This window comes from Sceloporus occidentalis, unplaced genomic scaffold (genome assembly GCF_023333645.1).
Source record: "Sceloporus occidentalis isolate IW3139 unplaced genomic scaffold, rSceOcc1.0.p SCAF_114, whole genome shotgun sequence".
Taxonomy (NCBI): Eukaryota; Metazoa; Chordata; class Lepidosauria; order Squamata; family Phrynosomatidae; genus Sceloporus; species Sceloporus occidentalis.
In genome coordinates, this window is record NW_028317094.1 from 2,393,352 (window position 1) to 2,421,286 (window position 27,935).

Below are 27,935 nucleotides of genomic sequence, written 5' to 3' on the forward strand. Positions count from 1 at the left end.
TCCCAAAGCAGTGTAGAAGGAAGCTGAGGTGAAGTTCCTGAGAAAAGAGACTAAGGTTAGGCTGAATTTGGGACTTTATTCCTGCAAAGTATGGCCTCACTCTCTCAGCTGCAACCCTTCCATGCAATCCTGGACTGAAACATTCAAACAAAGGTCCTCTTCCAGCTCCAGGAATAAAGGCCTGCCTTCAGTACAAAGGCCCTGATTCCTGCAGCCCCAGAAAGGGCTCTTCTGCAGTCCTTTATGGCCGGAGCTTCCCGGGTAAGAGGCCGTCTCCTCAGCCGTAGAGAAGGGTTGCTCTGAGTGCAAAGGAGGAGGAGGTCCAAGGGCTGAGGGAGGGAAGGCAATGGGGAAAGGTCAGTGCCAATGGCCATGGAGCGCAGAAGGTGACAATGCCAAGGAAACTCCTCTGAGTCCCAGCCATTCTAGGAATGAGTGGCAGGAGTGAGTCCAGGGGGCTGAGGGGGTCTCCTTTCCCAAAGGGGGAGGCAAGGACCAGTGGGTCCCCCCTAGCTAGGGCCCAAAGGGAGTGTCTCTTTCCCCACCTCTCTCTCCCAGCCCCCAAAGCCCAGCCTCCCCACTGGCCCTGAATCCCCTGCCTCCCCTTCCTCAGACCCCCACAGGCCGGCCTGCCTGCCTGCCTGCCTGCCTTCCTTTCCTCCCTTCAAAATGGAGGGCCAGAGGCACAAAGGGACACACTGCCTTCCTTTTGGCCCAAGGAGCCTGGCTTCCTTCTCTCTTTGGAGCCTCAGGAGAGGCCTCAGAGAAGGTTCTGTAACATTATTTCCCAAAGTCACAAGCAGAACAAAATGGCCTCTGGAACACAAGACAGTTACCAGAATACAAAATGGCTGCCTCTTCCTCAGCGCTTGGCTGTTGTCAGTTTGAGGCCTTCAGGGAGAGAGAGAGACTGAGGGGAAGAATGGAAGGAGGGCCTTAGGAGATAGCCTTCCTGAGATATTCAAGGTTTTTTGGCCTCAGAAAGGATTTCAGGCAAAGAGAGGTTCCAAATTAATCAAAAAACACTATCAACAAATCTGAGCTAGAAGACATCCTATGGTCAAAGAAAGGTGTCACAATATCTGCACTATATAAATGTATATTAAAGTATTACACTCAAGTTGGAATTGTAAAGGTTAACATGGTGTCCTGGGCACAAGGTTTCGGTAGATCATGAGATTTAAAACAATGGGAAGATACGTGGTCCCAAAAAATAAATTATACCTTGTGTCAAGAAATAAAGGAAAACTACTATAAAATATGTTACCGCTGGTATTTGACACCGGGAAAAAATTGTAAAATATACAGGAACACCATAATAAACGCTGGAAATGTCCCAGGAAGAAGGGAACCTTATACCTTTTGTGGTGGAAGTGCAGGAAAGCAGCAAAATATTAGTCCAAAATCCATAGAGTAATTAAGAAGACATTGGAGATTGAATTAGATAATAAGCCTGAGATATTTTTGATAAACATGGTAGATGATGATTTGGAAAGAAAATACGGATGTGTGTTATTTTATATGATTTCAACAGCCAGAATTGCATATGTGAAGTCTTGGAACAATAAGAAAGGAGTGGTTACGAAAGCTGTTTGAGGTACTGGACCTGGACAAATTAACAAGGAAGTTAGAGATGGAAAGTCGTACAAATTTTTGGAGGTATGGAAAAAGGTAATAGATTGTTTGGAAAGGAAATGGGGTCAACTGACCATTGAATCATGGTTTGAAAGGTATGTAGCTTATTATAACGAAAGAAAGGGGACCCAGAAAATAGAGTTAGTTTTTGCTTAGAAAATATATCGTGCTTTTATGAAGGAAAAAAAATTACAATGTTGGTTTAAATAATAATAATAATAATACAGTTTATTATTTGGAATAGTTGGAATAGACCACATGGCAAATGGCCATGGAGGACACAAGGTGACAATGCCTAGGAAACTCCTCTGAGTCCCAGCCATAGTAACTCCTGGTAGTAAATAGTCCAGGGGCTGAGGGATTCTCCTTTCCCAAAGTGGGGTAGTAAGGACCATTTCCCATGGGACTGTGGGCCCCATGACCTCTTAGCAAATCTATGGGAGATGCTGCCTCAAAGAGCATTGGAGGAGTCTCTGTCTGGATGGCCATCTCTTCGGAGGACTTGGAGGGCAGAATGGGGCTGACTGTTTGGCCCTTGGGGCTCCCCTCCAGCCCTAGGAGCCTATGAAGCCTACCTTACAAGGCTGTTGTGGGAGTTTATCACAAGACAATTACTACACAAGAATGGCCACCTTTTAGCAGTTTACAATAAAAGAATATCCATACAATACAATAAAAACTTGTTTCATGATCTCCCAAACCCTGACGCTAACCCTCCCATCCAAAATAAAATACCATTAAATTATTGGACAGTTATTGAAAGTTTTTAAAAACAGGGATAGTAGCCAAAGCCTGATGTTTGTGAATAATAATAAGAATAAGGCTTGTATTAAAACTATCCTCCCCATTTCTGACCCCTTTTAAAACCCATCATCCCCAGAAGGAGCAGAGCTGTGTAATAAGAAAACCCTCTCAGAAAAGACACACAAAAGACACACAAAGAGACACACTTCCTTCCTTTTGGCCCAAGGAGCCTGGCCTCCTTCTGACTCCGGAGCCTAAGGAGAGAAAGAGAGGACTCTGTTCAACTGAGACTCAGAGAAGGTTCTGGAACATTATTCCCCACAGTCACAAGCAGAACAAAATGGCCTCCAGAACACAAAATGGCTGTCTCTGCCTCAGTGCTTGGCAGTTGGCAGTTCTGGCCTTCTGGGAACCCAAAATGGAGGACGAAAGGGCCCCAAAATCAGAAGGGTCCTCAAACAGGATTTCCAAACCTTAACAACACCTAAAATGCTAAAACAAAAGAACATTCCCAGAGTTCCATAGCACTGTGCCATGGCCATTACAGTAGTGCTGTAGCAGGGACTCTAACCCCACCAGACCGGGAGGGGTCCTTGAGCTATCCGGCACAAAGAAGAAGTCAGGAGTCCGAGATGGTCCAGGTTAAAAACGCTTTATTTCTGCGCAGGGCGACAGCACGCCTGAATGGCGATACCAAGACTGCCGCAACCCCCCTTGTTTGAGTTACATACTTATACATTTTCTCTGTCTATCTGTGCCTTAGCATAAGCCAATTACAGAAGCAGAAGAGCCAATTCCTAATTTGGGTTATACTTCCTACTCAGTCATGCGGTGATCAAGAATTGTTAAAGAAGATTCAAAAGTTCATGAGCAGGTTTCAAAATTTGCTAGCGAGATAACCAGGTGTCTCTGCAGAAACTGCTAACTGTCAAAAATAGCTTTGTGGTTAAGCTACATGAAACCGATAGGGGAGGGGGAGAGCAAAGAGTAGAATTGCCAATAGTCTTGCTGTTCAAGTGAAACATTGCTGTTTAAGCAGAGCTTGTCTACGTGGCATTTCTAGCCTTTGTTCCTATTTCTTAACATGAGCGTAGCCATTTTATATTTATAAACTTCAAACCTCTCAGTGCAAAGCAAGAATGCCCAGCGATGGTGGCATTAATGGTGTTTAAGGCAGCAACTCCATCCCTCCCCCCCAGGCCTGATATCATCATCATCATCATCTTTGCTAGAGCATGAAAGCCACCATTAGAAGCATTGAAATCCCCTTTGGGGAGTCCCACCTTCAGAGAGAGTGGGCCGTGCCTAGAAGGACTGCTGGGCCTCCTTCCTCCCCTCCTTAATGGCAGTGGCTAAAGAAAATCAGCAGCAGTAGAACCAAGCCAGGCCCAGCCGGACCTCAGGGCAGCAGTGAAGCCTAGTGGTTCCAGGCCTTGTCTCTCTGCTGTTGCTTCACTCCCCCCCCCCTCTCTCTCTCTCCTTCCTCTCTGTCTATCTCTTTCTCCCTCTAAAACTCTGCTGCTCTCTCTTCCGCACGCAGAGCTAAATAGAGAAGCAGAAGCTCCGCCTCTTTTTGAGGCTGGCCAATGGGGGCAGAGGACCTGGAAGACCCCGCCCCCTGCCACAGACTCATATTTTGTGTTCCGGCAGCCATTTTGTGTTCTTATGGCCATTTTGTGCTGGTTGTGACAGTGGGGAACAATGTTCCAGAACCTTCTCTGATTCCTCAGTTGAACAGAGGCTTCTCTTTCCCTCCTGAGGCTCCAGAGTCAGAAGGAGGCCAGGCTCCTTGGGCCAAAAGGAAGGAAGTGTGTCTCTTTGTGTGTCTTTTGTGTCTCTTTTCTTCTTCTTTTTTTAATATAAATTTTATTAAACATTCTAAAAGAAAAAAAGTACAATACAATCTTATTCACATTAATTAAAATACATTCCACTACATCCTATAAGATATTTTTCTTCAGTTCTTAATAAAGTTGTTTACTTCCTAGATTACTGACTTATCTCGTTCGTTCTTTATTATCTTAATTATTTCAACTGGACTCTACAAAAACCCTTTTCCCCTATTAAATCCTATATAAAAAAGAAATATCTTATTCAAACATCCTAATACATTAGTGTTTTCTACTTTCCCCTGTTATTATTAGCTTATCCATCCTTAAATATTTCCACTCTTAGTTATGACTTGCACCCCTTTTTCTAAACAGTTTCTATACATTCTACATTCTAAAAGTCAATAGTATTGGTTTTACATTTCCACTGCTATTAATTCTTTTTCTTATGTTTCTATTGTAGTAGACATTTTATCCTCTTTCACACTAATCAGATATGACTTCCAAATATCCCATTCATCATTAAATTCTTCCATATTTTTGTCATTAACCAAATGTGTCAGTTTATCCATCTCAAACAAATCTAACATTTTCCATCTCCATTCTTCTACTCCAGGACTTTCCTCTTTCTTCCAATTCTTCGCGGATATAGTTCTAGCTGTGGCCAAAGCGTACAATAATACTTTTTCATGTATTTCTTTACCGTATTCCTTGATGTCAAATATATTTAGGAGGTAAAATTTAACAGTCGGTCTTCCCTTTAATCCAAATTATTTTTCATTTCAATATGTATCTTTTTCCAAAATTGTTTCGCTGTCGGACAATTCCACCAAATATGTAAATAGCTACCTGTCTCTTTTTTACATTTCCAACACAAATTTTTATTTTTTTAAACATTTTTGCCAATCTAAGTGGGGTAAGGTACCACCGATACATGGACTTAGATATGTTTTCTTTTACGTCAACACTTATCATATTTTTGATTTTTCCCCTCCAAAGATTTTCCCATTCATCCAATTGTATTGTTTCATTTATATCTTTGGCCCATTTAATCATGAATTCTTTTACTGTTTCAGATTCTAATTCATATTCCAATATTAATTTATATATATTTGAAATTTGTTTTTTTGGGTCTTTTATAATCTTTTCTAGATTTAGGTCACCCTCCCCAATTCCTTCCGCTTTTGTATCCACTAGAAAGCGTTCCCGGATTTGTCTGTAGGCAAACCAGTTACTAATAATATCCTCATCTTGTAATTCCTCCTGTGTTTTCATAGTCCTATTTCCCTCAACCATTTTAGTAATATCATTGTAAGTCACTCAATCATCCTTTTTATATTGCTCCCTTCCAAACATAGCCTCGTTCATTGATGCCCATAACGGGATTTAGGACACCAATTTTTCTTAAATTTTTTCCAGATCCGTAATAAAGATTTTTCTGATAACACGATTATTAAAATTTGTATCTAATTTTATTTTGTCATAGATTAAGTATCCATGTAAGCCAAATTTTAATTTGAATTTTTCTAACCTTACCCAATCCAGAATCCAATCTAAAGAGCATGCTTGGTAGTACCATTTTAAACTTGGAAGTGCCATTCCCCCTCTATTCACCGAATCATACAATATTTTCATTTAATTCTGGGCTTTTTCCCATTCCAAATAAATTTAGATAGATCTCTCTCCCATTGTTTGAATGGGACATCACTAATTATAATAGGGAGGCTTTGAAAGAGGAAAATCATTTTGGGGAGTACGTTCATCTTAAAGAAGATCCTAATGATCAGGGCTGTGATCTTTCATGGTTCTTTTACAGACAATTAAGAGAGCTCTTCCTAATGGATAAAAAACAATACTGTATTGGCAAATCAGACTCTGATCTGGAACAGGAAATAATGTTGAATAGATGCCTTATTAGCAACATTTTATAATTGTATTGTTGAAATCTATACATAAGAGAATGTTATTAAAGAAACTATGATCAGATGGTCTCAAAACTTTGGTTTTGCAATTGAATTAGACCAGTGGGAATACACTTGGAAAAACAGATTGAACTATACTTTTTGGGGGACAAGCCTCCTCTTAGAAGCCAAAGCCCAGTGTTTCTGAAGAATAAAAATAAGGCTTGTGTTAAAACTCTCCTCCCCATTTCTGATCCCTCTTAAAACCCATGTTCCCCAGAAGGAGCAGAGCTGTGTAATAAGAAAGCCCTCTCAGAAAAGAGACACAAAAGACCCACAAAGAGACACACTTCCTCCCTTTTGGCCCAAGGAGCCTGGCCTCCTTCTGACTCTGGAGCCTCAGGAGAGAAAGAGAAGCCTCTGTTCAACTGAGGCCTCAGAGAAGGTTCTGGAACAAAATGGCCACTGGAACACAAAATGGATGCCAGAACACAAGATAGCCAGGGATGGTGGGAGGGACTGGGATTCCAGCCAATCATGGCCAGGGATGGTGGGAGTGACAGGGATTCCAGCCAATCAGGGCCAGGGATGGTGGGAGTGACAGGGATTCCAGCCAATCAGGGCCAGGGATGGTGGGAGTGACAGGGATTCCAGCCAATCAGGGCCAGGGATGGTGGGAGGGACAGGGATTCCAGCCAATCAGGGCCAGGGATGGTGGGAGGGACAGGGATTCCAGCCAATCAGGGCCAGGGATGGTGGGAGGGACAGGGTTTCCAGCCAATCAGGGCCAGGGATGGTGGGAGGGACTGGGATTCCAGCCAATCAGGGCCAGGGATGGTGGGAGGGATTGGGATTCCAACCAATCAGGGCCAGGGATGTTGGGAGGGACAGGCATTCCAACCAATCAGGGCCAGGGATGTTGGGAGGGACAGGCATTCCAACCAATCAGGGCCAGGGATGGTGGGAGGGATTGGGATTCCAGCCAATCAGGGCCAGGGATGGTGGGAGGGACTGGGATTCCAGACAATCAGGGCCAGGGATGCTGGGAGGGACAGGCATTCCAACCAATCAGGGCCAGGGATGGTGGGAGGGACAGGCATTCCAACCAATCAGGGCCAGGGATGGTGGGAGGGATGGGCATTCCAGCCAATCAGGGCCAGGGATGGTGGGGGGACTGGGATTCCAGCCAATCAGGGCCAGGGATGGTGGGGGGACTGGGATTCCAGCCAATCAGGGCCAGGGATGGTGGGAGGGATTGGGATTCCAGCCAATCAGGGCCAGGGATGGTGGGAGGGATTGGGATTCCAGCCAATCAGGGCCATGGATGGTGGGAGGGACTGGGATTCCAGCCAATCAGGGCCAGGGATGGCGGGAGGGACAGGGATTCCAGCCAATCAGGGCCAGGGATGGTGGGAGGGACTGGGATTCCAGCCAATCAGGGCCAGGGATGGTGGGAGGGACTGGGATTCCAGCCAATCAGGGCCAGGGATGGTGTGAGGGATAGGGATTCCAGCCAATCAGGGCCAGGGATGGTGGGAGGGACTGGGATTCCAGCCAATCAGGGCCAGGGATGGTGGGAGGGACTGGGATTCCAGCCAATCAGGGCCAGGGATGGTGGGAGGGACTGGGATTCCAGCCAATCAGGGCCAGGGATGGTGGGAGGGACTGGGATTCCAGCCAATCAGGGCCAGGGATGGTGGGAGGGACTGGGATTCCAGCCAATGGCAGCCCCTCAGAGTGTCCTCATGTTTAAAATGTTAAGGAAAAAAGCAACATGGGATATACAGTGAATGAAATAAAACATGTATGTGAGAGTCAGGGTGACTCAGCAGAAGCAATTAAGAGCCACACAGGTGTAAAAGGTAAAGCAATTAACAAGTCCTAAATGCCAAGGACAGAAATGCAAAGTGGTTAATTGAACACACCTGAAAATTGTTAAGTGGTCAAGGCTGAGATGATGAAATCATCAATTCTGGGTAGAAACAAGAGAACCAATGAGAGTGGATGTACACGCCCACTGGGTGGAAACTGACAAGAGTGGGTGGTATGATCCAAGGACTATGAATCCTAATGTATTTTGTGGGTAGTAGTGGATAGTAGTGAGGAGTATTGTTGTATTGGAGTTGTGTTGGATAGTTGTGGAGCTGTATATAGTAGAATAAAGTAGATCTTTTATATAAGACTACTGAGTTGTCTGGTGTCTTGAGTGAAGATACAAGAGCCAGCTGGATCCTGAAGAAGTGGGAAGACTTCTGTGGAAGCAAGAGTGAGAAGGCTTGGAGAGTTTGTCAGGGTCTTCAGCCTATTCTCTGAAACTCTGCTGCTTTAGAGCAAAGCTTTAACCACTGGCCAAAACTGGTCAGCGCCGGTGCGTAACAAGGTGGTGAGTTCGAGCCAGAGGTGAAGAGCTACAACTCCCATCATCCCTGACAAACATGACATACAAAATGACATAAAATATATAATAAGAATTCCTTTCATTCTTTCTCTCCTTCCTAAGATATCTATGCTTGGTGTTTATACATATTTTTGGTAATGTTCCTTCCTTATATACACATGATAATAGATAATAATAAAGGCTGCACCTACAATGTAGAATCAATGCTGTTACTTATATACAAGTGATTTCTGGATCTATCTTAAATATACGGATCATCCCAAATTCTGAATAACTATACAAAACAGCTTCTCTTACTTAATCCTGAAAACCAAGAATTGACATTTCTCCCAACATGTTACTTAAATATTTCATTACCCGTTCCCAAATACTGACAAGTTTCCCTAGGCTTTCGGGTTTCATGGCTTTTATATGGGGTAGATGTATTAGATAATGCGTTTTCACTTTTGTATGTTTTTAACCTTAATTTTATACGGTTTTAATGGTCTTATTTTAAATTGTTTTAAAGGCGTTTTATCTTGAGAGCCGCCTTGGGAGAAAGGCGGTGTATAAATAAATAAACAAATGCATGAGACATATCCATTTGTCTCTTTCAGCCATTTCCAATAGTTTTAATGACCAATCTTGCACCAAAAGGATTGAACTCTCTTTCCAATTCGATGCTATTAAGATTCTGGCTACCAATGTCACATAATTCAATATCTTAGCATCTCTGCCGGACGAAGAAGCCAGTGAAGCTTTGAAAGTTTGCACGATGCAACCTTTTCCCCATTTTGGGTGGGCAATAAAGGTATATATTTTGTATTGTGGACAAGTCTTGGTTTCCAAATCTTTAATCATCTTCACTCATCCTTCCCTGGAGACATTATTCCAGCTTGTCCACATCCTCTTGAATCGTGCTGCCAAGAACTGGACACAGGATTCCAGCGGAGGCTTGACCAGAGCAGAATACAGTGGCACTATTACTTCCTATGATCTAGAGTCCTGCTGATTCATATTGGAATCATACTAGCTTTTCTGGCTGCTGCTCCACACTGTTGACACGTTTAGCCTGGTGTCTACTAAGACCCCAAGATCCGTTTCACAAGTGCTCCTTTCAAGCAAGGTGTAACCCATCCTAAGCTGAGCCTGTCATACTTTGTTCATGTCACGTGAAAACCTGAATCACTAGAAAAAGACAATAAAGCTTGGCAAGGTAGACCATGGGAGCCAGGGTGGAGTAGTGGACTCCTCCTGCCCTTCCCCTGGCCTCCAGTTGTGGACGATGGATCTGGAGACCAGGGTTCAAATCCCCGCTGGGCCATGTAAACCCACTGGGTGATCTTGGGCAAGTCATACGCTCTCAGCCTCAGGGGAAAGCCATGGCAAACCTCCTCTGAACAAATCTTACAAGAAAACCCCATGATAGGCTCAACTTGGGGTCACCATAACACCCTGCATTTTGCATTGCCTTGGCCTCCTTTGCGGTGATGGCGAACATTTCTAGGTCCGAGTGCCGGGGGTGGGGCTTCTGCCCTCTGTGGGTGGGACTTCTGCCATCCATGGGCAGGGCTTCCACTATCGGAGGCGGGGCTTCCAGGGCAGGAAGAGGCAGCTAGAAGCCGGGGGAAATTAGGGGGGTGACAGGCACGTGTTGTTGCTTCTGCTCCTCCTGCCCTTCCCTTGGCCTCCAGCTGTCTCTCAGCTGGGGGAGAGTAGGGGCCCCTGGTGGGGAAGAGCAATGGGCCCCCGCCTCTGCTGCCCTCTGCCAGTCCTGAGGTCTACTTCCAGGGACCATTGGATTTGATTCAAATTTCTGCATGTGTTTCGCTTCAAATTGTTTTAAAAGGCTGTTGGCTCTTCTCTTTTAATTTGCCATATTTTTAAATACAGATTAAGCCCACTTAAATCACTCTTGTCTTAAATTGCATTGCCATCGTGTGGCACCTGTGAGACTACCTGAGCAAAAGAAGCTGAAGCATAAACTTTTGTAGACTTGGTCTCCGTCCTCAGATGCATGGAGTCAACAGGTGCCCAGGAAAGCCCTTAGATCCTTCCGGAGCACCCTCTCACTCCTTGCATCTGCCGAAGGAGATCAAGTCTACAAAAGCTGGTGCTAAAACTTCTTTCGAAGGCAAAAGACCTGGTCCAGCTCCTCTTGGCTTCTCCACTGGGTTTTTGGCACAACTGGCCTCACTTGTATCTTTCACACAATCCTTTTCCTCCTCCATTTCTAGACTACATTCAGCAGGTAGTCAACTCGGGCTTGGAGCTGCTTCTCCTGTGGCCTTTTGTATCTCTCAACTAACATGACCTTTGGATGGGAAAAGAAAAGGAAAGGAAAGAAAAGAAAATCTCACCTATTTTTTAATAAAAATTCCCTGCCGGAGCAGGAGAAGCAAGAGTTGGAAGGCGAGAGTCTGAACCTGATGTGAACATTGTTTTCTGGGGGCAGGTTGTAGGTGACACATCTGGTTCACATGGTCATCATGGTATTACTGGTTGCTCTTTTGTAATTGGAAAACAACAATGCATGCTCTTTGGTTGCAGTTTTTCTCCTTCTCATTCTGTATTAATAAATATAACACTGAGAAATAACAGACACGTAAAGGTAATGAAACAATAAACAAACAAATGAGTTTCGACAACGATTTCCAAATCATGTCAGATAGGAAAACCCAGCAAGACAAATCATTTGGACCTGTGTACCTTTCTACAAATAGATGCAGGAGGTTTAAAGGGAGATGTGTCTATTTTTGTTTACATATGCAATGCAGATATCCCAAATCTCCAACAAAAATGTTGTATAATCAAAAACTCTCTTGTATCTGGGAAATGTCTAATTAACAATTTGTAAGCCACTCGGATAGCCTTGGTTGAAGAGCGGGGTATAAGTAAATTATTATTATTTTTATTATTATTATTATTAGTTGTGTGTTTATTTTGGTAAGGAATTAACTTTATATACTTTCCCCCCAGTAGTGATAGGCATTGATTTGCACCTTTTAATATATCTAAATGATAGGCTCTGACCTGCACCTTGATATCAAAAGTGCATCTTGACCTGAGTAGCTGTATGGCCCTAGCATGGGATCAAAATAACAGGTTCCCACTGAAACAAGGGGAAGCCATGGGTTTTGATATGTAAACGAATTTCCTTTCCCAGCTCTGAAGATGGGTGAGATCATGCCAGGAGCTGCTTAGCTGCTATCAGGCAGATGTCTTAAGGCAGTGTTTCTCTCTTGTGATTGAGGGGGAGCCATTTGAATCAAAGGAATGGCATTTGCATAGCCATTTGGGTCCCTACTCTAGCAGAAACATTTGGTGAGATCAAAACATGGACCTAAGATGTGAAATACACTTCAAACAGTTTCAGACTGATTGCCCTTTGTCTAGAGACCCTGTTAAACCCTTAAAAGGTCTCCTAAATTTAGGGATGTGCTGCTGCCATCCACTCTCAGCTGCCTCCCTCACCCAGGTCAGTCACCGCCTGTCTCAGGTCATTTTGCAGCCAACATCTATGTCAGACTAAAATCAGAGTCGCTCTGACCTGGTCTGCTAAGCCTTAAATCTTAAGCAGACTTACAAACCCTCACATAAATTGGACTTCCCAAGATAGAACCTCTACATCAGGTGAGTATTACCATGAGAAAAGCCTATTATCTATCCCACATCTACCAAGTTATTTCCTGAGCCTTGTATGAATGCATGTGCGTATGTGCCTGTGTGTGTTTGGACCCCTGTTTCCAATAAAAGAGACATTCATTGTACTTAGAGCCTCTGCCTCGTTTCTGGATTTCTAGTTCCTGGTATCCAGATCGAAGGGGCGATCCCTGAGGTGTAGCAACAGGCCTCCTCTTGTGACCCTGAGCTAATTAAATTCCCCATTGATAATTTAGTCACTCTTCACTGTTATAGTAGAAAGGTGGTATGTAAATAAACCTGACTTGCCTCATTAAATTCATTGAACGGCTCTCACTAAAGACAAAGGTCTGTCTCCCTTTATGTCTAAGCCCCTTAGTGTCTTCCATCTTAGTGGGACAGTGAATCCATGTTGGTTTTAATTTGACTGTCCAAGGCATTGAATTTATTGGGGGGAAGAGAGTTCAGTAAAAAGTTTGGGGTGGATTTAATTCTCCCCTGCCCTGACCTCCATTACTTAAAGAATAAATTCTCAGTGGGGAGGAATAACTAACTCTCTTTGCAAGACAGCCAGATGCGAACCTTCTGCCCAACTCTAAAACCCCATGGAAAGTGCATAGGCTTCTTCTGTACCTTGTCAGTTAGTTCCAGGTCGTCCTCTGATTCTATGAGATCCATGTTTCTGTAGCCATGCCAGTAAGATCCCAGCGGCAAATGTGAGTCATCCTCCAATCCGCATTCAATATCCAAATGGCTGCTTTGACTCCGTAGGTCAGAGAAAACCTGTCCATTTGAACAAACAGTAGAAAGATGAGGTGGTGCCCTTTTCCATATTGCGGCTTTTCTCCTAAGGCCAAGAACCTATTGCATAAAAGTGTCCCAGACTCACTTGGCTCCCTTCCTCTGGGTCAGAAAGAACTGTCTGGTTCACGATCGCCGTCTCTTCTTCATTTCGCATGATGCCTTTGTCATTCATCTTAAGGCCAGACAATTTTGTGGAGGGACCTTTCTTCTTTCCAAGTCCTTTCTCTGGAGAAGATTTTTTTTTAAAGTATGAGAACAGTCTTAACAAATAAATAAAATTTTACTTCAGCAAATTAAGTGAAACTCAGAAAAAGCATCATAGGATCTATCAGGCAGAACTCTCTTCATCATGTAAACTTTTAACAGGTTCACTAGTGGTCAAGATGAAGGCAGTTATTCATTTGTCTGTGTTCAAAGGAGGTTTGTCATAGGCCACCTCCACCGTTTAACTGTGGATGAAAAAGCCCATCAGCCTATATGCCTAGAAAAGAAATTGAGGGCACCTTCCTGGTAGGATTTTTCTTAACCGCCTCCCAAATAATATGTCTTCTGTGAAAGATTACAAGCCTTGTGTTTCTTAAGGAGCAAAACTGTGACTAAGCGTGGCCATGGAAGAGGTTCATACATTTCTAAAAGAGGTTGAGAAAGTGGAAGGAGACACAGTTTTCTCCTTCTCTCTTCTTGCTTGATCTTGGGGTCATTTAGTGGAGATGGGAAATTCAGGACAGACAACAGCAAAACAAAAACCACATTTCACACAGTTCATGTAAACTTTGACAGACTGTGACTTCCATATTATTGGGGCATTGAATTTCCTCCAGGTTTTCATCCATGGGGCTGGAGCCCATTTCCAAAATAGAGTCAGCACCAGAGAGAGCTCAGATTGAAAGACAGAGCAGATTCACCAACCCACTAACATGGAAGTCTCCATTCACTACTGTCTATGAGATATAACTCCAAGCCATTGTCCTCCAATGTCCTCTTTCCCTCCCAGTTAACATTTGTAGATTATCCCTTGCAGATCTTGGAGAACGAACTTCCAACCGAAGGAATAGCAGTATCCTTATTTTACTAGCATGTGTTCTTTTTTTAAACAATGTTTGTGTTTATTCTTTATTTTGTATTCTAAGCCACCTTGAGACCCACCCATGGGAGAAAAGTGGGAGGAAATGTAATAAATAACACAACCATACAGTCCAAAGAAAGTACAATAGGAATGAATGAATAAGAAGGATGCTTTCAGGTGAGATCAACCAGTCCAACTTGTGATGCCTTCACAAAGCAGAAGTAGGTTCCACTGTAAGAAAGACAGTACTCAAAACACTGACATAAAATAGGAAACAGGCAAACTAACCCAGAGAAATGCTCTTGTCCTGAGGTCTCTCCTCCTTCTCTCAGCCTCAACTCCCTCCTTGGCCAAGATTCTCAGTTCTTTCCAGGGAAAGCAACCAGAGAAACACATTCTCCTTGGTTCCATCTGACCACTTCTCCATGAGTCCAGTTACGTGGGTTACATTTCTCTTAATAGGATGATTTCTACTGCTTTTTAACATTTCACAGTCAGCTCTCAGGATCCACAGATTCTGCATCTCAATATATCCCCAAAAAACCAACCTTGATTTTGCCATTTTATGTAAGGCACATCATACTACAACCCCATTGTTTGTAATAGGACTTGAACATCCAGGGATTTTGGTTACTAAGTGGGGTCCTGAAACCAAACCTCAGCAGATACTGAGGTCAAACTGGAAATAATGTTCAAATTCCTTTTATTTTCAGAATAAACAACTATATAATCAATAAAATTACGATTCTAACATACATCACACTTGTTCTTATTTTTGTCATTATTATTCTTCCATCTACATCTTTCTCCTTCCTACCTCCTCTGTTGTTTAAACTGCATGTCATCTTACCTTCCTACTACCTTCTTTCTCATGCTTTCCATCTCTCTCCTCCTTTCTCTCTCTCTCCTTCACAACTGTACCACTCTCTTTCTCATCATTCCACTCTACCCAACTGTAATATCTTCCTTCTACACTTACAACTACCTTCAACTACATACCTAAGTCTCTTTTTACCACCTCTATCTTCTTTCTCCCTTTCTTTCTCACTTCTAGAAGAATAGAGAAAAGATCTTATTTCAGCTTCCTCACTTCTAATTTATTCTATACTTTACCATGTATCATAACTTTCCTTTCTTTGTCTATTTCATATTTACTTTACTACTACACAGCTGCACCAAAGCTGTGCTCCAGTCCTTAGGACTGGAGCATGGCTTTGGCATGGCTTCTGGCCTCTTAGTCCACATGCATCATTTAAATAGCCTACCTCCAAAGTGACCAGAAGCAGCTTTATTTTGGCCTGTCTGTCTGGGCTCTAAGTAAGATAAATTACAATACCGATAAGAAAAAGGAAAAATGGGCTAAAATTAGGGTGGAGAGGCTGAGGGGAGAACTTCTATCTATGCAGGGTAGCCTGGGTATCAGTATCAATAACAGTGTCAGTGACAGTGAAAAGCCCTAATCTGGAAAGGCCTGCTGAAAGAGCTCCGTCTTTACAGCCTTTTTAAAGTCTTCTAAGGTGGTGATGTGATGGATCTCTTCTGGCAGGTCATTCCAAATCCTAGGAGTGGCAGAATTAAAGGTCCTCTGGGTTGTTGTAGCCAATCTAGTCTTTTTAGGTTTTAGGAGACTTTTTCCAGTTCAGGGAGGATTGTGTGGAAGAAGGCACTCCCGCAATTAGTCTGGACCCAAGCCATGTAGGGCTTTAAAGGTTACAACCAACATCTTGTATCTTGCTCAGACACTAATGGGCAGCCAGTGGAGGGATTGAAGAACTGGTGTAATCTGGGCAGTTCTAGAAACTACAAATTCCATGATTTCACTGGATGTTGCTATAAAAATTAAATTGGAACCAGTGTTGCATGCAATGTAGCGTTCTAGAGCACTTGCCCCCACTCTACCCACAGAGGACTTATTTTCATAGGTTTCCATCATCACCTCTTTGTACAGAAATTCCTGCTTTGGACTCAAGGATGGCCATTCCTCCTCTGTGAAGAACACTGCCACATCTCAAAAGGTAATCTGTAATAGAAAATAACCTTTGCTGAAAGACAGAGGATTGTAAATAACACCCCCATCGCGTCCTAGTCAGTCAAATTCCCAATGGCTCCACCACAAAAAAGGAGGTCTGGACACTATCCTGTCCGGAGGTCTTCTTTCTTCCAGTTTCTTCCACAAAGGAGGAATTGAGGGTCGTTTCTCTTCTCTTCCTTCCTTTGGAAGCATCTTGGTTCTTTCCACACCTGCAGAAAATACAAAGTGTTTTTATGTGCACACATTTATGCAATCTTTCACAGATCACCGAAAATACAATTCAACAGCACTAAGGGCAAATCAATCCTGAACCATCTCTAAAATACAAAATAAATCCATTGAAAAGCAGGATATAAATTAGTGATGATATTATTATTATTATTACTATTATTATTAGTCTCGCCTCCAAACCCTCAGAGAGAGAATCTTGTTAATACTGAAAGACTAAGACTGGGCCTTTCGGGGCGTACAGACCAGCATCGTTAGCCAGCATGAGGGCAAAGATGGCGTCTGCACAGCGCACTCCCTGACTCTTCCCGCATGCTGGTGTGACGCTGCAGACTGCACCACATCGCAGGTGACGTCACGGCGTTCCTCTGGCACTACATCCAGATGACGCAGTGCCAAAGGAATGCAGAAAAGCCACACCATTGGCAGATATGGCACTTTTTCCGCAGCGCAGAAAGGGGCTCCTTTTTGCCCCACGGAAAGGCCATATCAAGGCCACGGCGTAGCCTTATCATAGTGCAAAAAAGAGCTGCAAAAAGCAGTGTATTTGACATGGCCCTGATCTGGCGTTAAAAGGAGCGGCTTGTAAATCCCCGTAATTTCCAGAAACTGGGGCTAGGATTGGAGTCCTAGGTTGGCCCCAGCCTTCATCACTCCCAAAGATGTCAATAGGAGGAGGACTGGTTAGGACTCATGTATCTGGTTGATTTTAATGGGTATATTTTTAATTTTTTATTTCAATAATCTACATAAAATTATAATGTATAGATAGACAGCAATAACAACAACAACAACCCAATAACAACAACCATAGCAATTGCAATATTTAAATGTCTGTATTTAATGTTTCCCATTGCCTTCTCCTAAGGCTGAGGGAGTGTGACTTGCCCAGTCACCCAGAGACTTTCTGTGTTGTAGCTGGGATTCAAACCCTTATCTCCAAAGTCATAGTTCCACTATGCTCAAACCACTAGGCCACACTGGCTCCTACAACATGGACATCGTTTCACTGGGCCATTGTATGTCATGGACTTGGCCCAGCTTCCTCATCCATGGAGGTTATTTTGCAAGCCCCCTTCTCCTCCTCCATTTCCAGGCCCAGCTCCTGCTGCATGCCTTCCAACTCTCCCAGTTTGGCAGGGACCCTCCCCTGGTTCATCCTCTGCCCTCCCACCTTTTCAGCTGCTCTTCAAAGTCCACAGTTTCCTCCTCCTCCTGCCATTTCTCCCCTTCTCTTGAGCTCACTGCCATTGCTGCAAACTGAGTCCAAAGGGCAAAAGGAGTCTGCCCTCCATGAAGACAGTGAAGGAGAAAGGAGAAGAGGGGCCCTTCCCAGAGGCTCAGGCAAAAGCAAACAGCTGCAGCCTCTCCTAGTTTGCCTCTCCTTCCTCAGAAAGAACCTTGCAGTCTTGATCATATTCTGAGGTTCCTTGGTCCCAGCCTCCCTTTGATTCTCTTGGATCCCTCTCCAAAATCTCATGGCCCCACAGAGACTCCCAAGAGAGGAGAGGAGGCCTGGCAGCCGGAGAAGAGGGGAGGAGGAGGGGGCTTCCTTGCTTCCAGCCCCCAAAGCTGCCTCCCTTCAGAAGACCCTCCAGACCCCCATCCTTGGCTCCAAAATGGGGGCTCTTCCCCCTCAGCCATCCTTCTCACAGAGGAACCAAATTTGGGGGTCCCCCATCGCCATCTCGAGGCACCCACCTTCCCTTTCCTGCCAAGGAAACCCCATTCAGGCTTCAAGCCAACTGCCAGCCTTTTCCAGAATTCCACACTCTCCCTCCTCCCAGCGGAGGAGACCAGGAGACGGAGCAATGGGTGCAAACTCCAGGGAAAGAGAGTTTATTTTCTTAAACTTGTAATTCCAGTTGTGTCCCTTTATGAGGGAGAATGGGATATTATTACTATTATTATCAACAACAAAGTAATTACTTTCTTGTTCCCAAAACCACAGAGCCTTGTGAAATATCAAAGACTGTGTTTATCACACGGAGGTTTTTGCAGCTCTTTGCAGCTCAGATCCGAAGCCACTGCGGGTCCAACGATGCGAATTCAGGCAACAACGTGAGTGTTATCTCACGCAGTTCCTTTCTATGGGGCTCCTTCCGTGGGGCTTCCGCAGTGATTCCAAAGTGACCCCTCAATTTTTGGTGAAATTGGTAACAAGCGAATTCACAATAATCGCTTCCCAGCTCACTCCAATTCCACTCCAAATTGGTCTGGTGTGGAACGCAGCTTTGCTTCTGCTCTGTTTCACAACCGCAAACCCCCGGTTGCAAATTTCCCATGATGCAACGGTCCATTCCCCCCATTTCCTTCCGGTGGTCCATTTGCTTTCAGGGCAACTGGGGGGGGGGGGGAATAGGCAGCCAATGGGAGCGGAGGAAGGTCCAGGTAAAGGGAAGGAGGCCACGCCCCCTCAGGAAAGGGGAGCCAATGGAAAATCACATTAGTCCCCATAGACTTCGGTTTTATCCATAAAGAACATTCCTAATACAGCGCCGCCCTCTTGTGGATAATCAGAGCACTGCAGCCTCCTTGGGCTTCTCACCAAGTTCTGTCCTGGAGCGCCATCTGGTGGCCACTCTGGGCAATTCACTAATAGCAATTAACCAAATTAAACAGTATATAAAACAAAAACATGAAACAAGCTAGACAAGGAAACTGTTACATGGATTTGTAATTGGTTGACTGGCTGAACTGAAAGGGTACTCAACAATGGTTCTTTTCATCCTGGTGAGAAGTGACCAGTGGGGTGTCCAGTGGGGTTCTGTCTGGGGCCCAGTGCTATTCAACATCTTTATCAATGACTTGGAGGACAGAATTGGGGGCATACTTATCAGATTTGCAGATAACACCAAATTAGGAGGAGTAGCTAATACCCCAGAGGACAGGATCAAGATTCAAAATGACCTGAATAGACTAGAAAGCTGGTCCAAAGCTAACAAATTGAATTTCAACAAGGAGAAATGTAAGTTATTGCATTAAGGGTGGAAAAATGAAATGCACAGATGTAGGATGGGGGACACCTGGATGAATGAAACTACGTGTGAAAGGGATCTAAGAATGAAGTAGACACAAGCTGAACATGAGTCAACAGTGTGATGCGTCAGCTAAAAAGGCCAATGTGATTTAAGGCTACATCAATAGAAGTATAGTGTCTAGATCAAGGGAAGTAATAGTGCCACTCTTTCCTGCTCTGGTCAGGCCCCACCTGGAATATTGTGTCCAGTTCTGGGCGTCATAATTCAAAAAGGATGTTGATGAACTGGAGCACGTCCAAAGGAGAGTGACTAAAATGGTGAAGGATTTGGAAACCGCAATGGGACAGTCTCAAAGCTTCAGGCAAAGAGCATCAGACTGAAGTCACAATGGCACAGTCTCAATGCTTCAGGCAAGGAGCATCAGACTGAAGTCACAATGGGACAGTCTCAATGCTTCAGGCAAGGAGCATCAGACTGAAGTCACAATGGGACAGTCTCAATGCTTGAGGCAAGGAGCATCAGACTGAAGTCACAATGGGACAGTCTCAATGCTTCAGGCAAAGCGCATCAGACTGAAGTCACAATGGGACAGTCTCAATGCTTCAGGCAAGGAGCATCAGACTGAAGTCACAATGGGACAGTCTCAATGCTTCAGGCAAGGAGCATCAGCTGCCCTCACTTCGCCTCTGACATCTTCCTCCTCCACATCTTTGTTATGCCCAAGTTTGTAAGGGCAACCTGTTTAGCCTGAGAACTTGTAATGAAAATTTCTCTTTCTGTTGACTTATTCAGAGCAGGACTAACACAGATAGTGAGACACCAAATTTGGGTTTAAACACTACACATGCAACATTTATTAAATCACAAAAATAATACAAACATTGATTATCAAGAGCTCTTTCATTCACTCACACATTCATACAATACTCACACACACTTTCCTTCCACCGGACATTGATCATTTGTCCTCAAAGGCTGGGGATGACATCGTTGCCTCACGGTTGGTGCCAACAAAATTAGGGTGAAAGCCAAGGATCCTTATACTTTTCTTCTCTCTGGCTTTTGGCTGCTGAAGTCTGGCAATATTGCAGCCCATTACTCAACTTCTTCTTTTCGGGAGGAGACAGCTGTTCAAAGGCAGGTCGTTCTGTTCAAATTAGTCCGTTGTCCTGTCAGTTCCTCTTTATTGCCACTCAGGAGAAAAAGCACCTTCACAGTCATAGTTCGACACACCTGAACATCTCCCAGCTTCAGCTTCCAAATTCCTCAGCCTTTCCTCGTCTCAGTTGCCAAATCCCTCCTTCACATCAATGCTCTGCGCGGAACCATCTTGTTTAGTTCTTTAGCTTGTTTTAAAACGCCATTCCTTGGTTCTTTAGCTTTGTCTTACATCTTTTGTCTTACATCTTTAACTTGGCCACCATCCACTTTATAAGGTCCTTTAATTCCTGTATGTCTTCCTCCATTCGATAAATGTCTACCTGGGGTTCTTCTTTGCTGGGGCAGCTATCAAGCGACTCCCCCACTGCCAGGTCCCAGGCTGTCACTCTGCCCCACTCCCCCCCGACGGCCTTCCTTTCCCCAGTCTGGGGCCAGAAACCCAATTCCTCCAGTGGTGGCCTGGATGGTGTGAGTGTCACGAGGTTTCCCAGCATTGGGCTTGGCCCCTAGTTCCTCTGAAGAAGGCACCTGCTCCTCCACCACCGGGATCTTCAGAACCACTGGGTTCCCCAAGAACTCTTCTTGTTCCTAGGTCTCCATTGGAGTTAAAACTGTGAGACTTTGCAAACTGCGAGATCTGGAGTCAGTCCTACGCTCAAAAAATAAAACTCATTTGAAACAAAAGAAGCTTTATTGATGAATCCAGGCAGAAACATCCATTAACACCTTTTTGCAAAGTCTGAAGTCCGAAGGAACTTGCTCAACCTTCTTTAATCGAGCCCCCAATTCCCAACCTAAAGCAACACAAGTGGAGGTTGCATAGATACCAAGGTTGTGTATACGTCCCCTTCCCTTCTCCCAGACAGCCTCACCTTGAAGAGCGGTGTTCCCAAGCCAGCTTCACTCCTCCTTGATAACCATCTACAGCTGCAACTCCAGCCCCTCTCCAAATGCCCTCCTTCGTCTAAAAGCCACTCTGTCTGTCCTTCTAATTTCCCACTACGTGCTTTCTATAACCCATCACTCTACACTACCTACTATGAACTACAACTATAACTCCTACTTTAATAACCAAACCCTAATATTTTACTCTTTATGACAGAACCCTTATACACTGTTTCTGACACGCAATGAATGGGCCAGTCTCAATCCTTCAGGTAAAGAGCACCACCCTGAAGTCACAATAGTACCGTCTCAGTCCTTCATCCAAGGAGCATCAGTCTGAAGTCACAATGGGCCAGTCTCATTCAGGTAAGGAGCACCAGCCTAAAATCACAATATGTCATGAATACCTTTATTCATGCATTTATTCATTTGGGATTCATGCCATAAAGGTTATAGGTTTAGGTTAGAGTTAAGATAGATGGGATTTATGGTGGGTTAAAATAATATGTTTTAATATGTGCTATAATAGAAGACACTAGAAAGAGGGAGAGAGATCATGGCTAAAGAATGTGATTGTTTGCTAGGATTGGAAAGTGTGGGAATCATCCTTCTGACAGAGGCTTGGGTTTAAAAGACTGGTCTCTGTAAAAGGAGGGGGAACATAGAAAGTTATTGGTTTTTTTATATTGTATTATGTTGTTATGTGTTTATGCTTATTATATTTTTATACGGTATCATATTAGATTGGGATTGATGGGGTTTCTATATATATATATATATATATATATATACACAAGCAATAATGTTAATTAAACTGTTGTGTGGCTGAGTTCTGTGGTCCAAGGCATATGAGAACTTAGGCCTGTTACAGACAGCCAAAATAAAGCTGCTTCGAGTCACAGTGGAGGTATGGTGTTTCAATGATGCATGCGTCCTAAGAGTCCAGAAGTCGCACCAAAGCCATGCTCCAGCCCTAAGGACTGGAGCGTGGCTTTGGTGTGGCTTCTGGACTCTTAGGACGCATGCATCAGTGAAACACCATACCTCCACTGTGACTCGAAGCAGCTTTATTTTGGCTGTCTGTAACAGGCCATAATTGTCTTTAGAAACACTGCCAGAATCCTGGATGGGAAGACATTGCGCAGAAAAGGGCGGGAGAATGCTCTGTGGGAAAGGGCTATCCAATTAATTAGCTTTATTGGTTAATGGGGTGAGGTTAATTGATATGGTTATAAAAGTAATATATCTATACTTTCTTTCATTCCTGACAAAAAAGTCACTTCTATTGCATATATCTCCTTCAATGAAAGCTGTTCCTTTTTCAAAGTACTGTCTGTTGTGTTGCAAGAGGGGCTGCAATTAGGACCCTGACAGATATTTCTCTCCCCTTCCATTCAGCCTGCTATCCCAAAAGAGCTGGAGAGTATACCCAACCAACCACAGAACCTTCCCCTGCTCTTGTGTTATACCAGATCAGTCAAAAATACAACGCAGATAGTCCAGGATCTCCTTCTGGACGAAGAGGCTGACCTGGCTTGTTTCACGGAGACCTTGCTGGGTGATGAGAGCTCAGCCACCTGGGATCGGGCCTTACCAGCCGGGTTCTCCGTCAGAGAGCAGGTAAAGGGATGTCGCGTTGGTCCATAAAGACAATCCTGCTTTGCCCAGGATACATATCCGTAAGATGGACCACATTGAATGTATTTATTTCAGCTTAAAGACTAGGAAAAGTCTGGGGATTTTGTTGGTTTACCATCCGCCCCGTTCCTTAACAGACTCCCTAGCGGAGCTGACATCCGGTCTTTGAGCTGCTGCTGGATTCACCTAGGCTTTAAGTCTTGGGTGTCCGCAACATCCCCCTCGATGCCTCTTCTCAGCTTTCACAGGGATTGCCAGGGCCTAGATGCTGCTGCTTATTCCGCTGGCGGCCTTTGCGGGAAAGGAAGGTATGCTCTGCGGGTTCAGCGGCCTCCCCTTCCTTCCCTCTTTTCTTCCTTTGAGGAGACTGCAATGGAGCCCAAAGTGCAGAGCTGGACTCAGGAGGGAAAGGCAGGAAAGGAAGGCTCTCTCTGTGTTTCTTGTATGTTTGTGTGTGTGTGTTTGCCTCTGCTGTTCTTATGGCTGGGAATGGAGCTGAGGACTGAGGAGAGAATAAAGAGTCAGTTTTGGGCAAATTCAGAACTTCTGTGCATCAAAGAGTCCAGTGTGTTGAAATAGCAAAGAAATTTATTGAGAACACATAGAAATTCAGTGTTTAAGACAGTACTGCGCACTCCAATCCAAACAATACATTAAAACCCCAAAATTAAAACATCACCCTCTTCCAAACCTAGCCCCACCTCCAGTTCCCACAGTCTATGCCCCACAGGTAACAAGGCCACCATTGCCATTCCCACAAACTAGCCCTTTATGTCAATACCTGCCCCCAACATCCCACACATTGCAAAAGTTATCATTCCCATAACTATTCTACACATCTTAACAAATCCCAGCCCTCGAACTACCTAACCTATACTACAACCCACAATCTCCAGCCAAATTTACATCCCAAAGTAATTATCTATACTATTAGCAATTAAAACTTTAAAATAACAAAATACGACTTTAAAACACAAACAGACATATCCACACACAAAGCTTACAAACAAAAACACAAGGGCCTTTTCTTAGCACCACTGGATTGAAAATATATTTTTTGTATTCATTATTGAGAAAAATAATGTTAATTCACTACTGGGATTTGTGTGGCTTCTCTCCAGTGTGGACTCTCTGATGTCTCACTAAGTTTGACTTTGAAGAAAAACATTTCCCACATCGCCGGCATTTGTATGGTTTCTCTCCTGTGTGGACTCTCTGATGTCTCTCTAGGATTGACTTTGAAGAAAAACCTTTCCCACAATGCTGGCATTTGTATGGCTTCTCTCCAGTGTGGATTCTCTTGTGTGTCACTAGGTTTGACCTCTGAGAATAATAGTTCCCACAATGCTGGCATTTGTATGGCTTCTCTCCTGTGTGGATTCTCTTGTGTGTTACTAGGTGTGACTGCCGAGAAAAACCTTTCCCACAATGCTGGCATTTGTATGGATTCTCTCCTGTGTGGACTCTCTGATGTGTCACTAGGACTGAATTCCAAGAAAAACCTTTCCCACAATGCTGGCATTTGTATGGCTTCTCTCCTGTGTGGATTCTCTTGTGTGTTACTAGGTGTGACCGCCGAGAAAAACCTTTCCCACAATGCTGGCATTTGTATGGCTTCTCTCCTGTGTGGACTCTCTGATGTCTCACTAGGTCTGACTTTGAAGAAAAACCTTTCCCACAATGCTGGCATTTGTATGGTTTCTCTCCTGTGTGGATTCTCTTGTGTGTTACTAGGTGTGACCGCCGAGAAAAACCTTTCCCACAATGCTGGCATTTGTATGGCTTCTCTCCTGTGTGCACTCTCTGATGTCTCACTAGGTCTGACTTTGAAGAAAAACCTTTCCCACAATGCTGGCATTTGTATGGTTTCTCTCCTGTGTGGATTCTCTTGTGTGTTACTAGGTGTGACCGCCGAGAAAAACATTTCCCACAATGCTGGCATTTGTATGGCTTCTCTCCTGTGTGGATTCTCTGATGTATCACTAGGCTTGACTTCTGAGGAAAACATTTCCCACAATGCTGGCATTTGTATGGTTTCTCCCCGGTGTGGACTTTTCGATGCATGACAAGGACTGACTTGTAGGCAAAACATTTTCCACAATGGTGGCATTTGTGTGGCTTCTCTCCTGTGTGGACTCTCTGATGTGCCACTAGGATTGACTTGTAAGCAAATTTTTTCCCACAATGCTGACATTTATGTGACTTCTTTCTTGTGTGGATTCTCTCATGACTGACAAGTGATTCTGTAAACAAGGAAAATGACACACAAGACAATCTCAGCATTAAGAGAAGACGATGTTACCCCAAGATTTAGCCCCAGATTCACCCCTCCCTATTTGAGATTAAATTAATAAAGTTGATGTGAGTGACCTGAGCATGACCCTGTTCTGGATGCCCCCAAATTCATATAATGATTGTATCCTTACTCCTAGGAGATACCAAAGAAGAGACTGAGGGAACTTTGATGAGGGAATCAGTGGAAGCAGATAGTCAAAGGACTGTTGAAAAAGTATTCCATTAACCATTTGCAAATATACTTTGATTGACAGCTGGCATCATATCCCATGAGACTGCCATAGAGTCTTGAGTCAGAGCCCAAGGCATGATGCAAGCTAACTGCAGAGAATGCTTCATGCTGTTTGGCTCCAGGAGATGACTCACAATCAATACAGTATACAGCTCACATGCGGATTGGTGTGCATTGGATTGTAGTTGTGTGTACAAGGGATGGTGAAGTTGATAGAAGTCAGAGAGGAGAGCTTGCATATATTTGTATTGTTTTGTGAATCAAGAGAGAGAATCTCGAAGGATTTAAATGAAACGAATTTGTTTCTGATTTATTTTTGAATGAAAAATGGCCAGTGTATTGCCAATATCTGGATATTTGTTTCCATACTCTGCTGTGTTATTCTTGAGCTGCATCTGGGAGTGTCACCCTCAGATTGCGCTGTATATTGGCTTGTGAACGCAATAGGAATTCAGAGCCAAGAAGGACCAAGAGCCAGTGTGCTAATCCTTTTTTTCTGAGATATTTCCAACAAGCACCCATTGCATTCAATTTTGTTTCAAACCATTCTCTCCCCCAGGAATCTTTCTAAAATGATATAAACCTTTTTGAACACTCGGTTTCTGACCCCAAGAAACAATTACAGTATAAATATCTGCCCTGACTGACTGTTCTTCGACGTCAGTCCAATTACAGACAGACAGTCTGTCGGTTTACATTGCTAAACACCTCATTACACTCACCAGCTCCACTTGCCATGGAAGTTACTGACTTCTCTCACCATTCTGGACCCTCAACAATTGCAATCAAGATCCACGTAGGTAAAGTTTTACCATTAGCAAAGCCTCACACTATTCACCACTCCCACCTTTGTTACTAGTTCTTTTGTGTGTGTGTGTGTGTGTGTGTGTGTGAGAACACCTATATCTGTATATACGTGTATATACGTATATATTGCTTTTCCCCTAAATAAAACATAAAAACCTATTTCAAATGCATTTGGAGTTCTCTGTGCTTCCAGGCCTGGTATAGTTGAGCTGATTCCCAAGGTTGCTTTTGCCCCAACCAAACTATATGTCTGCTTTCAGCTAAGTACCACATTCCCCTAAAAGCATAGCACTTGGGAGTGTCCTTCCCAGACTCCAGCATTTTGGGTAACAAAGGGCCTCTGGAATCAACCATGGAACTAAGCAAGCTCACATTGGAAAAGAAACATTAGAGGAAAAGCAGATTTGTGTCCCCCTTTCCTCCCTTCACAGATATTACTCATAATTGCTTAATGGAACCCCTAAATATATCTACAAACAAGGATTTGAGCTGATTCTCAGAAGTTATCTCAAACCAGTTCTTAAAATCTGTCAGGTTCATGGCTGCCTCCCAATCCCCAAGGCCCCTCTCCTTTGGTCTCTCTCCAATAGTGCCTCACTAAACTACAAATTCAAATATTCTACAGGATGCTGCTATCACAATCAAATTGCGCTTGAAAGGGATCAAGGACTCCTAAAGGCCAATGTGATTCTAGGCTGCATCAATACGAGTATAGTTTCTAGATCAAGGGAAGTAATAGTGCCACTCTGTTCTGCTTTGGTCAGGCCTCACTTGGAATAATCCTGTGTCTGGTTCTGGGCTCCACAATTCAGTTGGAACATGCCCAGAGGAGGGCAACCAAAATGGTGAAGGATCTGGAAACCATCAAGCCCTATGAGGAGCAGCTTAGAGAGCTGGGTATGTTTACCCTGGAGAAAAGAAATTTAAGAGTGGATATGATATCCATGTTTAAATATTGGAAAGGGTCGTCGTATTGAGGATGGAGCAAGCTTGCTTTCTGCTACTACAGAAAAAAGGAGACTCCACAGTGGATTTAAGCCACAGGGAAAGAGGTTTCACCTAAACATTAGGAGGAACTTTGGGACAGTAAGAGCTCTTCGACAGTGGAATATACTGCCTTAGAGTTTGGTGGAGTCCTCTTCTGTTGAGGTCTTTAAAAATAAGCTGGATGGTGCTTGGAATATATATTCCTGCATGGCAGAAGTGGGTTGAACTGGATGGCCCTTGTGGGCTATTCCAAGTCTATGATTCTATAATGCTAGTGGATTCCGGTTCCTTACCCACAGAGGCCACATTCTCATAATTCTCCATCATTATATAATTGTACATAAGTCTCTGTTTCTTCGTCAACAGTTTCCATTCGTCCTCGTTGAAATATACTGCCACATCCGCAAAGGTCACCTGCAACAGAAAATAGCCCTCATCCAGAGAGTGACTAAGCAAAAGGGGAGGAAAGCACATGGTTCATCCCAAAGATTATTTCATCACTTCACAATTCAGTCCAGGAAATAAACTATGCATTCTGTCAGCAAGAAAAAAAGCTACTGCCTTTGATATCAGTTTGTCTTGAATCCTTTCAATATAATATACAATATAATTTAGGCCATGGCTGGGATATTGATGATGGATTAGGATACTGACTATCCCAACACATATAGTACATTTAGCCAGCAATGAA

General features: G+C 43.8%; 2 protein-coding genes across 2 annotated transcripts in view; one reads left to right on the forward strand and one right to left on the reverse strand.

The window, feature by feature from the left end:
- Positions 1 to 27,935, forward strand: part of LOC149282475 (uncharacterized) — a 186,896-nt gene that overhangs the window by 35,195 nt on the left and 123,766 nt on the right. The window lies entirely within an intron of this gene.
- On the reverse strand, positions 23,562 to 27,583 carry LOC149282478 (uncharacterized). Its single transcript, XM_089498197.1, has 2 exons — positions 27,538 to 27,583; positions 23,562 to 25,166 (listed from the first exon to the last, which is right to left on the reverse strand). Exons 1-2 carry the CDS (start codon positions 27,569 to 27,571, stop codon positions 24,016 to 24,018), a joined length of 1,185 nt encoding a protein of 394 aa, XP_089354323.1. The 5' UTR covers positions 27,572 to 27,583; the 3' UTR covers positions 23,562 to 24,015.

What these genes read in the sequence shown, in the direction of transcription:
- LOC149282478 (XM_089498197.1), bottom strand. Translation starts at nt 27,571, where the DNA reads ATGATGGAGAATTATGAGAATGTGGCCTCTGTGG. An exon ending in TGAGAATGTGGCCTCTGTGG is followed by an intron (nt 25,167 to 27,537) that starts GTAAGGAACCGG and finishes CCTTGTTTACAG; the next exon opens with AATCACTTGTCAGTCATGAG.